This window comes from Notamacropus eugenii, chromosome 3 (genome assembly GCF_028372415.1).
Source record: "Notamacropus eugenii isolate mMacEug1 chromosome 3, mMacEug1.pri_v2, whole genome shotgun sequence".
Classification (NCBI taxonomy): Eukaryota; Metazoa; Chordata; class Mammalia; order Diprotodontia; family Macropodidae; genus Notamacropus; species Notamacropus eugenii.
Window position 1 is genome coordinate 195,016,723 of NC_092874.1, and position 12,250 is coordinate 195,028,972.

General features: G+C 40.0%; 1 protein-coding gene across 4 annotated transcripts in view; it reads left to right on the plus strand.

The window, feature by feature from the left end:
* Positions 1–12,026, plus strand: part of COPS7A (COP9 signalosome subunit 7A) — a 39,121-nt gene extending 27,095 nt beyond the window's left edge. For 2 of the 4 annotated variants that reach the window (XR_011977033.1, XR_011977034.1), the window contains exons 4-9: positions 8,965–9,053; positions 9,513–9,715; positions 10,463–10,568; positions 10,766–10,917; positions 11,199–11,320; positions 11,762–12,026. Coding sequence is in view for 2 of the 4 variants with exons in the window: in XM_072653804.1 (XP_072509905.1) it covers positions 8,965–9,053; positions 9,513–9,715; positions 10,463–10,568; positions 10,766–10,917; positions 11,199–11,238 (590 nt within the window). In the remaining 2 variants the exon portion in view is untranslated. Of the gene's footprint in view, positions 1–8,964; positions 9,054–9,512; positions 9,716–10,462; positions 10,569–10,765; positions 10,918–11,198 lie in introns of all 4 variants that reach the window. The other 2 variants (XM_072653804.1, XM_072653805.1) reach the window with 1 other exon arrangement.
* The last annotated feature ends 224 nt before the right edge of the window (positions 12,027–12,250 follow it).

A 12,250-nucleotide genomic window follows, 5' to 3' on the forward strand; every position in this document is an offset into this window, starting at 1 on the left:
TGTGTATGTCTTTGCTTCAAATATGTTTCTTGTAAACAGAATATTGTAGGATTTTGGTTCTCAATCCACTCTGCTATCCACTGCCATTTTATGAGAGAGTGGGAGAGTTCATCCCATTCACATTCAGAGTTATGATTACTATTTGTGTATTTCTCTCCCACCTGTTTTCCCCCATTTATGCTTTTTTCTCTCCTTTCTCACTTTTTCTCCTCACTAGTTTTGCTTTTGACTACTACCTCCATCAGTCTGCCCTCTCTTCTATCCACCCCCTCTCTTTTCTTCCCCTTTACCCTTACTACTTTTCCCTCCCTTCTAACCACTCCCTTCCTTTTCTTTCCCCTTTCCCCTCCTACTTCCTATAGGGTAAGTCAGATTTCTATACCTAACTGATTGTGCTGTTCCCTCTTTGATCCAAATCTGATGAGAGTAAGCTTCAAATAATGCTTATCTCCCTCCCTTCTTTCCCTCTACTATAATAGGTTTTTGTGCCTTTTCATGTGATGTAATTTACCCTTATCTGCCTTCTCTTTTCCTCTTCTCCTAATACAGTCCCTTTTCACCACTATGTTCTCTCTCTATTTATACCCCTTTTGAATGTTGTTATAACAATTCAGTTCTCAAGAGTTACAAGTATAGTATTCCCTTGTAGGGATATAAATAGTTTGCTCTTATTAATAATGTGGTTTTTTTCTTTCCTATTTACCTTTTTATGCCTCTCTTGAGTCTTGTATTTGAAGATCATATTTTCTGTTGAACTCTGATCTTTTCATCAGGAAGGTTTGGAAGCTCCCTATTTCATGGAATGTCCATCTCCTCCCTTGAAAGATTATGCTCAATTTCTCTGGGTAGTTAATCCTTGGTTGTAATCCAAGTTAATGTAGAAGCTGCAAGGTCCTGCATAATCCTGACTGTGGTTCCATGATATTTAAATTGTTTCTGACTGTTTGCAGTGTTTTCTCTTTGACCTGGTAATTTTGAAATTTGGCTACAATATTCCTTAGTGTTTTCAATTTGGGATCTCTTTCAGGAAGTGGTTGGTGAATTCTTTCAGTCTATTTTTCCTTCTTCTTCTCGTAACTCAGGGCAGTTTTTCTTGATGATTTTCTGAAAGATGTCCAGGCCTTTTTTTTTTTTTCATCATGGGTTTCAGGTAAAACCAATAATTTTTAAACTGTCTTTCCTGGATCTATTTTCCAGGTCAGTTGTTTCATCAATGATGTATTTTACCCTTTTCCCCCTATTTTTTCATTCTTTTGTTTCTATTTGACTGATTCTTGATATTTCATAGAGTCATTAGTTTCCACTTACCCAATTCGGATTTTTAATGTATTGTTTTCTTCAGTTAGATTTTGTACCTCCTTTTCCATTTGTCTCATTTTACTCTTTAAGGAATTCTTCTTTACAGTGAGTTTTTGTGCCTTTTTTTTTCAGTTTTGGCCAGTTGTACTTTTTAGGGAATTGTTTTCTTCAGTGTACTTTTTTCCATTTGGCCAACTGTATTTTTTTTAAGGACTTGTTTTCTACAGTCAATTTTTGTCCAACCTTTTCTAAGCTATTAATTCTCTCTTGCATACCTCTCATTTTTTTTTTTCCATTTTTTTCTTCAACCACTCTTCTTTGACTTAAAATCCCTCTTGAGTTCCTCCAAGAAGGCTTTTTGGGCTTGAGACCAGTTCATATTCCCCTTTGAGGATGGGTATATTTGTTGAGGTCATGGAACCATAATGTTGAGGTTTAGGGTGCTTGGAGCCCCAAAATACTGACTCACCAAGTCCCACCGAATGAATTTGACTCAAACCTTCTTTTAGCCAAAGAGAAACAAAGTTTATTAAAGATTCACCATATTGAGTGGACTTTTAAGAAGCCTAACCATTTGTGATGCTTGTATTGACAAGCCGGCCAGGTAGAATCTCAGTTAGACAGAATCAGAGGTGGATTGAATCTGAATGCCTTCATGGAGGCAAGGTGGAACTTATATACAGAAAGACTGTGGGAGAGATCTGGGGTTTAGTAGTCTGGGAGGAGGGTGGTCTAAGGAGGATCTTGATGAGACTGGGGTAACTAGCGATGTAATCAAGAGTGGGAAACAGCTGGAGGCACTTGGGAGGTATCAGACAATGGAGGGTTTGGGTGGGAAGTAATCAAGGATGGGAATCAGTCAGAGGCAATCTGGAGGCAACAGACAATGGAGGGTCAGGCTAGGTTAAGGGTAACAGATTTGGGTATGAAAAAGCAGATTAAGTCGGAAGATTCAAGGAGAATTCAAGGAGGTTCCCAGAGTCTGTGCCCCATCATATTGACAGTACCCTCTTCTGAATTTGTACCTTGATCTTCCCTTTTCCCATAATAAGACTCTATATCATCATTATTCATTTCTGCTTATTGCTCATATTGTTTGTGTTTCCTGGCTTTTGAAGCTGAACACTCTTGCTAGAGTGCAAGGGGCACTGACTCAAGCTTCTTGTGCTGGGAGGCTGGGATCTGGTCACTGGCTTTGTGTGTTGGGGCCTCAGGTGTTGACACCTGGAGGCTGTAGGGATCTAGAAGCTTACCTGGTGCTAAGCTGGGGATCAGCAGCACTGAACTCTTGGCATGGGGGTAGGGAGTCTGGTCCTTGGACAATGCTTGCTCACTGGGGCTTCTTTAAAGCACTAGAAGATTTAGCTTCTAAATCTGGAGGATGTCTGCCAGCCTGGAACTGTGCCTCTTGGAGCTGTGCCTTCTTAGAATTGTGCTGATTTACCAGGAGATTTGACTGCTGGAGAATGTTGGTGCATGTGGTGGTTTTTCAAGCTAGTGTCTGCCAGTTCCCCTGCCTGTGCTGAGGCACTCAAATGTCCTGGTGTTGGCCCTTGCTTGTTCCACCACCACCTTGGGGCTTAGAATTTCACCCTGGTTTGATGAGATGGGGCCTGCTGTTGACTTGCTGGGACGCCTCTTGTCATGCACTGCTCCCCTTCCCCCAGAGTGAGAGGGGCCTTTCCTATTAATCCCCCAGGCTTCCTGGGCTACAGGATTTGCCCCCCATCTTTCTGCCTATTCAGTTATTCCAGGTTTTTTCCTGGGGAAATATATTCTGGGCTTTCAGAGGTGAATAAGGGAGGGTGAGAGTGGCTTACTTCTTACCTGCCATCTAGTTGTTAATTATTTCAAGTAGTTTTTTAATCAGTTCTCTACGATTTCCTAAGTATACTGTCATGTCACTTGCAAAGAATGATACCTTTGTTTCTTTATTGCCTATTCTAATTTGTTCAATTTCTTTTTCTTCTCTTATTGCTAAAGATAGCATTTCTAGTACAATATTGAATAAGTGGTGATAATAGACATTCTTCTTTCACTCCCGATCCTATTGAAAAGCCAGATTTTCTGGCTTTTCCCCATTACAGGTAATGCTTGCTGATAGTTTTAGTTAGATACTACTTATCATTTTAAGGAAAGCTCCTTTTATTCCTATGCTTTCCAGTGATTTCAATAGGAATGAATATTGTATTTTGTCAAATGCTTTTTCTGAATCTATTAATGTAATTATATTATTTTGGTTGTTTTTATTATTGATATAGTCAGTCATGGTGATAGTTTTCTGAGCATTGAGCCAACCCTGCATTCTTGGTATAAATCTAATCTGGAACATTATGTATGATCTTAGTAATATATTGCCATAATCTCCTTTCTTGACATTTTATTTAAAATTTTTACCTCAGTATCCATTAAAGAAATTGATCTGTAGTTTTCTTTCTCTGCTTTATTTAGGTAGCAGCACCATATTTGTGTCATAAAAGGAATTTGATAGGACTGCTTCTTTATCTGTTTTTCCAAATGGTTTATATTATGTTGGAATTACCTATTCTTTAAATGTTTGGTAGAATTCACTTTTGAATCCATCTGGTCCTGTGGATTCTTCCTTAAGGACCTGATTGATGGCTTGTTCAATTTGTTTTTCTTACATGGAGTTAGGTATTCTATTTCTGTTTTATTAATCTGTAAATATTCTTCTGTTTCACTTAGACTATTAGATTTATTGGCATAGAATTAGATCAGATAGCTCCCAATATTGCTTTAATTTCCTCTTCATTTGTGGTGAATTATTTTTCATATTGGCAATTTGTTTTTCTTTCTGTCAAATTAAGAAATAGTTTATTGTTTTATTGGTCCTCGCCACCCGTAACCATCCTCTAGTTTTATTTATTAGTTCAATAGTTTTCTTACTTTCAGTCTCTCCTTTGATTTTCACAATTTCCAGTTTGGTGTTTAATTGGGAATTTTTGATTTGTTCTTTTTCTAGTTGCAAACTCAATTCATTGATCTTATTTAGAGATATAAAATTTTCCCTAAGTACTGCTTTGGCTGTATTCCATTAATTTTGGCATGTTATTGTGATCATTCTCTTTACTGAAATTACTGATTATTTCTATGATTTGTTCTTTGACCCACTTATTCTTTAGGATTATTTAGTTTCCAATTAATCTTTCATATATCTTTCCATGACTCTTTATTGAATGTAATTTTTATTGCATTATGATTCAGAAAGGGTGCAGTTAATATTTCTGCTTTTCTGCATTTGGTTGTGAGGTTTTTAAGCCCTAATAAATGGTTAGTTTTTGTGTAGGTGCCATGTACCACTGAAAAAACGTACCCATTCAGTTTTCCCATTCAGTTTTCTTCAGAGACCTATCATATCTAATTTTTCTAAAATTCTTGTTTTATAGTTAGAGTTGTTTAGTTCTGAGAGGGGGAAAGTTGAGGTTCCCCACTACTGTAGTTTTACTATTTCTCCTGTAACTCATTAAAATTTTCCTTTGAGATTTTGGATGCCATGCCTTTGGGGACATATATGTTTAGTATTGATATTACTTCATTGTCTATGTTACCTTTTAGCAAGATGTAGTTTCCTTGTTTATCTCTTTTAATTAGACCCAGTTTTGCTTTTGCTTTGTCTGAGATCATAATTGCTTTTTTTAACTTCTACTAAAACATAGTAGATTCTACTCTAGCCCTCTTAGCTTTACTCTGTGTCTTTCTACTTTGTGTGTTTCTTGTAAACAATATATTACAGGATTCTGGTTTTTAATCAGTTCTACTGTCTGTTTCCATTTTATAGGTGAGCTCATCCCATTCACATTCACAGTTATGATTGTTAACTGTGTATTTACTTCCATCCTGTTTTTCTTCCTGTTTATCTTTTTCTCTCTCTCTCCTTTCACTCTGTTCCTCCTCAGAAGTATTTTTCTTCTGACTAGGGCCTCCCCTAATCTGCTCACCCTTCTGTTTGATCCCCCCTTCTATTATCTGCTTCCCCCTCCTAGATAGATTTCTGTACCTACCTGAGTGTGTGTTATTTCCTCTTTTAGCCAATTTTGATAAAAGTTCAAATATTGCCTCCCATCTAGCCTCATGGACTAAGAGTCTGTTTACCCCTTCTGCTGCTCCCACTGTTCCAGGGTTTTTCCCAGGGAGATATTCTCTGGGCTTCTTGAGGTCAACAAGGTGAGGGAGATAGCAATTACCAATCACTCCACCATCTTGGCCCCCAGAACCAGAAATCTCAAATTATTTTTCCAATGAGCTATTTCCAAATTTCTTGTATTTTTTTTTTCATTTTTTGACTTTATTTTATTGTTTCTTGATCTTTTATGGAGTCATCAGCTTCCAGTTGCTCAATTCTAATTTTAAGAAATTTTTTCTTCAGTGAATTTTTGTACCTCCTTTTCCATTTACTATATTCCACTTTTAAGGAATTCTTTTAAGTGAATTTTTGTACATCTTTTTGCATTTTTTTGTGCTACTTTTTTTTTGTATTTAAATTTATTTATTTAAGTTTTCAACATTCATTTCCACAAAATTTTGAGTTCCAAATTTTCTCCCCATTTCTCCCCTACCCCTACCCCAAAACGCCGAGCATTCTAATTACCCCTATCACCAATCTGCCCTCCTTTCTAACATCCCTTCCTTCCTTTTATCCCCATCTTGTGTTTTGTCCTGTAGGGCAAGATAGCTTTCTATACCCCATTACCTGAATTTCTTATTTCCCAGTTGTATGCAAGAACAGTACTCAACAGTTGTTCCTAAAACTTTGAGTTCCAACTTCTCTTCCTCCCTCCCTTCCTCCCCACCCATCCCCATTGGGAAGGCAAGCAATTCAACCTAGGCCATATCTGTGTAGTTTTGCAAATGACTTCCATAATAGTCGTGTTGTGTAAGACTAACTATATTTCCCTCCATCCTATCCTGCCCCCCATTTATTCTATTCTCTCTTTTGATCCTGTCCCTCCCCAAGAGTGTTGACTTGTAATTGCTCCCTCCTCCCATTGCCCTCCCTTCCATCATGTCTCCCACCCTGCTTATCCCCTTCTCCCCCACTTTCCTGTATTGTAAGATAGGTTTTCATACCAAAATGAGTGTACATTTTATTCCTTCCTTTAGTGGAATGTGATGAGAGTAAGCTTCATGTTTTTTTCTCTCACCTCCCCCCTTTTTCCCTCCACTGAAAAGTCTTTTACTTGCCTCTTTTATGAGAGAGAATTTGCCTCATTCCATTTCTCCCTTTCTCCTCCTAATATGTTTCTCTCTCATCCCTTAATTTCATTTTTTTAAAATATGATCCCATCCTATTCAATTCACCTTGTGCTCTGTGTGTGTGTGTGTGTGTGTGTGTGTGTGTGTGTGTGTAATCCCACCAACTACCCAGATACTGAAAAAAGTTTCAAGAGTTACAAATATTGTCTTTCCATGTAGGAACGTAAACAATTCAACTTTAGTAAGTCCTTTATGATTTCTCTTTGCTGTTTATCCTTTCATGCTTCTCTTGATTTTTGTGTTTGAAAGTCAGATTTTCTTTTCAACTCTGGTCTTTTCATCAAGAATGCTTGAAAGTCCTCTATTTCATTGAAAGACCATTTTTTCCCCTGAAGTATTATACTCAGTTTTGCTGGGTAGGTGATTCTTGGTTTTAGTCCTAGTTCCTTTGACTTCTGGAATATCATATTCCATGCCCTTCGATCCCTTAATGTAGAAGCTGCTACATCTTGTATTATCCTGATTGTATTTCCACAATACTTGAATTGTTTCTTTCTAGCTGCTTGCAATATTTTCTCCTTGACCTGGTAACTCTGGAATTTGGTCACAATGTTCCTAGGATTTTCTTTTTTTGGATCTCTTTCAGGAGGTGATCGGTGGATTCTTTCAATATTTATTTTGCCCCATGGTTCTAGAATCTCAAGGCAGTTTTCCTTGATAATTTCATGAAAGATGATGTCTAGGCTCTTTTTTTGATCATGGCTTTCAGGTAGTGCCATAATTTTTATTGTCTCTCCTGGATCTATTTTCCAGGTCAGTTGTTTTTCCAATGAGATATTTCACATGATCTTCCATTTTTACATTCTTTTGGTTTTGTTTTGTGATTTCTTGGTTTCTCATAAAGTCATTAGCCTCCATCTGTTCCATTCTAATTTTTAAAGAACTATTTTCTTGAGCTTTTGAGCCTCTTTTTCCATTTGGCTAATTCTGCTTTTGAAAGCATTCTTCTCCTCATTGGCTTTTTGAACCTCTTTTGCTAATTGAGTTAGCCTATTTTTCAAGGTGTCATTTTCTTCAGCATTTTTTTGGGTCTCCAAAGCAAGGTGTTGACCTGCTTTTCATGCTTTTCTTGCATCGCTCTCTTTTCTCTTCCCAGTTTTTCCTCCATCTCTCTTACTTGATTTTCAAAATCCTTTTTGAGCTCTTCCATGTCCTGAGACCATTGAATATTTATTTTGAATGTTTGGGATACAGGCCTTGTTGATTCTTTTTTCATGATTCTCTTGCACCCCTCTCACTTTTTCACCCATTTTCTCCCCATCTCTCTTATTTAATTTTAAAAATCCCTTTTGAGCTTTTCCAGGAATTCTTTTTGGGCCTGACAGCAATTCATATTTTCCTTCGAGGTTTTGCATGTAGTTGTTTTGACATTGTTATACTCTTCAGAGTTTGTGTTTTGAGCTTTCCTGTCACCATAGTAACTTTCCATGATTAGGTTCTTTTGTGTTGTTATCTTCTCACTTTTTCTAGTCTATTTCTTTACTTAACTAGTCTATTTTTTTACTTAACTTTAACTTAAAAATAAGACTCTCTTCCTGGGGTGGAGGGGAGACTTACTCAAGTTTCAGGTTTTTTGTGCTGCTGGTTTCTGGTGACTTGTAAGTTTTCAGTTCTTCTAAGGTGGTATGACCCAAGAAGTTCTTCTGGCCTGTTCTCTGATCTGTGAGCAACCAAAAGCACTAGTGCTTCTCCTTGTCCTGGGACTATGCAACCCAGATCGCCATATGGACAGTACAATAGAATATTGTACCCAGTGCCACCAAAGGGTCTTCAATAGGCTCCTTCTGACCAATTGTCCTGCCCCCTTACTGTCTGGGTTGAGAGCTCTGGAAGTTGCTGACGCCATCTCAGTTATCCCCAAGGCCTGTGTTCCAGACCCAGCCTGCTGCTGGCTTGCCAGGCACTGCCTATGTACGACTGCACTCCACTCTCACCCCAGTGAAACAGACGTTTCCTGTTGACCTTCTAAGTTGTCTTGGGTTGGAAAATTGTTTCATCCTGTCCTTTTGTTGATTCTGCTCCTTCAGAATTCATCTTTGAGGTGTTATTTTGAAGTTGTTTGGAGGGGAATTTGAAAGAGCTCAGGCAGTTTCCTGCCTTTACTCTGCCATCTTAGTCTGCACTAGTATGAGATTCCAGTGAGATTTTTGTATTTCTTTTCATCAAGCTGTTAATTCTCTTTTCATATAGCATTTAATGATCTTTAGAATCATTTTTTAGGTACTTCATTAACTGTTCTAGGGAGCTTGTGCCAATCTGCTTTTTCTTTGAGCCTTTTCTTGTAGATGTTTTCATGTAATTGTCTTCTTTTTTAAATCTTAAACTTCTCCATCACCATAGTAGCTCCTTATAGAATATGCTTTAAAACTGTTTATTCTTTTGCTCTTCTAGCTGAAGCACGGAACTTACCCCCCCTCACAGAGGCCCAAAAGAACAAACTTCGACATCTATCAGTTGTCACACTGGCTGCCAAGGTCAAGGTAGGTTGTTGGTACGACCCCACCCCACCATCCCTCTTCACCAGTATTTCTGGTATGATGTTTTCTGTGATCCCCCTTAAGGAAAGTATGTTCCAGTAGGGGCATCTCAGACGTAACTGTGATTCTCATTTTCCTCATGACATTTCTCATCATATACACCTACATAGGAGGATAGACTGAGGATCCTTGAACTTCCCACCTGTGTAGACTACATGAGGACTTAGCTTTTGTGGGATTGATGTCCTAGGCAAATAGACAGGCATGAGGAGGGTATAAAAGGAAGGTTAAAAATCCCCATTTTCTTAAGGTAGTGGTGGGGGTGGGGTGGGTCCCCTCTCTTTTCATTCTTTCAATTCTCTTCTGAATTGGGGATGACAAAGCAGGCCAGATGAGAAACAGGTTCCTTTAGGATATTTATATCACTTTTTTTATCTTTTCTTCCCATTCTTATGATTTCAGTGTATTCCATATGCAGTGCTTCTAGAAGCACTAGCTTTACGAAATGTGCGGCAGTTAGAGGACCTTGTGATTGAGGCTGTGTATGCAGATGTGCTCCGAGGCTCCCTGGACCAGCGGAACCAGCGGCTTGAAGTAGACTACAGCATTGGGCGTGACATTCAGCGCCAGGACCTCAGTTCCATTGCTCAAACCCTCCAGGAATGGTGAGATTTTATCCAGTAATAGTAAGGACTATATCTGTGATGAAATTGATAAAGGGGTTTGATCCCCCAAGATGGAGTAGAAAGGAGGACTTCAGAAATGGCTGAACTGGGGCAGGCTAAAGAACCACAGCTAAAGATTCTGGGGGTAGGGAGATCTCCTATTACTTCCCTGAACCTCTGTGAAGGGAGTAAGTTCAAGAGAGTAAAAGAGATAACATGGAACTGTGGCTTAGACCCAGAGTCCCTGAGGTGATGTTGGGTCAAAGGGGCAAAAATGGTGCTGCCTGAAGAATAACTTGTCATGAAGCTTCAATTATTTCACTTAGCCCTGAAGTCTTAATTCGTCATCTCTTTGCTTTAGCTCTCCTGATTTTCATGGATTTCTCCCTACCATACCCCTAAATCCACATTTCTTATTTTGTATCCCTTATTTTATCTTATCTCCAGGGCTGCATATTATTCTGCTTTCCCATCATTATCCCTTGCCCCATTTCCCCTTTAAGTGTCTATGTCTTACTGTACCTCATTTCTCATTTCATATGTATTTATCCCCCTGCCTCTCTTCGGGATTTTCTGGTTTCCCCAGATGACTCTTTCAGGGAGATACTGCTAAGATTCCAAATGTGGGACCTTGCATCTTCACAAAGATTTGAATCCCAGAACCCACGATTCCCTTCAAACCAAGCCTACAGTTCATTGACCCCAACAATACTTCTGGAACACTTTTTCCCCTCTTTCTTCTTGCAGGTGTATGGGCTGTGAAGTAGTGTTATCAGGCATTGAGGAGCAGGTGAGCCGTGCCAACCAGCATAAGGAACAACAGCTGGGCCTGAAACAGCAAATTGAGAGTGAGGTGAGGAGAGTAGGAAGCAGGGTAGGGGCTCTAGGGAAGGACCACATATAAATGTTGCTCTTAACTTCTCTGCTTCATGTCTTGGAGTAGAAAGGACAGGTGCACAAGAGTATCGAGGTAGTGAATTTAGCTGTGGAAAATGGTGAGCAGAGAGCAAAGTTCAGAGTGGAATGACATCATCCTTCCTACCTTGGCAGGTTGCCAACCTGAAGAAAACCATCAAGGTAACAACAGCGGCAGCAGCTGCAGCTACATCCCAGGATCCAGAGCAACATCTGACAGAATTGAGGGAGCCTGCCCCAGGCACCAACCAGCGCCAGCCCAGCAAGAAGGCTTCTAAGGGAAAAGGGTGAGCCGGCCTCATAGAAATTCCATATTGCCAAGGATTGTGGTTGCTTTAAACCAGGGTTGGGGAACCTGTGGGGAACCATATCCTTTTGGGCATTTGTTCTGTAAAGTTTGGAATTGGTCAAAAGGCCACACTTGAGGACTTAGAGGACCACATGTGGCCTCGAGACTTTAAACCCTAGGATTATGGCTCCTCCAATCAGTCATTTAGGGGAGGTTTCAGCGGCCTTAGATTGGAAGTTTCCCTTCATAATCTATTCTTTTTTTTTCTTCTTGAACTAGGCTACGCAGCAGCGCCAAGATCTGGTCCAAATCAAACTGAAAGGACTGTCATTTCACCTTGGGGGATCGGGGGACTGACTGCCAGCCCCTTGGGAATCATGCCCCACTTCCCATTTCCCTAGGTCTGAGCCCCAGCCTCTCCTTGCCCCAACCCCAATGGCTAATTTATACCTCCTTGAAAGGAGGCAAGTATAGGCCATGTTTCTCTTCCTGTCCCCATGTTGTGCATAACCTTATTTTGTGTGCACATTCTTCCCCTTTTCTAGGGCCTTTATGGGTGTGTCCTTGTCTGTATCTGTAACTGGTTGGGTATCTGGGGGTTGTATATGTCATTTGTGTGTCTTTGTCCTTCTTCCAATACCTCTACCCCTTGCATGAATGTTTCCCTCTTGCCCCTTGACTCTCTTGGGGGTATCCAAAGAGCCTTAGATTCCCCTGTCCTTTCTCTTTCCCTTGGGAATTCTGGGAGCCAATCCCTTATCCCAGGGTTCTCCTGGGAAACCCAGACCCTGTAGTCCTGGACATTCTGGGATTGTTTCCTCCTGTCCCTACTTCCTCCTCAGGAGCGCTGCTGCCTGGCTCAACCCCAGAACCCATAGAGACTGCTGCGGCTTGAGGTAATGTTGGAAGAAGCTTCCTGCCTACCACTGGGCATCCTGGGAAAGCCCAACAAAGCCCCTCAGAAGATTGTTTGTTTTTCCTTGGCACAGTGGGATATGGATTGTATTAAAAAAAAGTCTGTGTGTGTGTGTGTGTGCGCGTGTGTGTGTATGTGTGTGTATGCACAGACACAAATGACAAATAAATCTAAGAGGATCTATCTATAAATTTCCCCAGAGTAGAGTCTCCTCTGTTTATGGACCTTTTGTAGGAGGAGAATCATGAATTCTTTACATTAACTCTCCCCAAAGCCTAGTACTGAAAAGGATAGAGAGCCGTGTGGAGAGACTCCAGACTGGACACTGAGGGACAATAAACTGGAGTCCAGCACAGCCTGATGAGAATGACAGACAGACCAAGATTCTGATCTCTAGGGGAATCTAAGAGGAAAG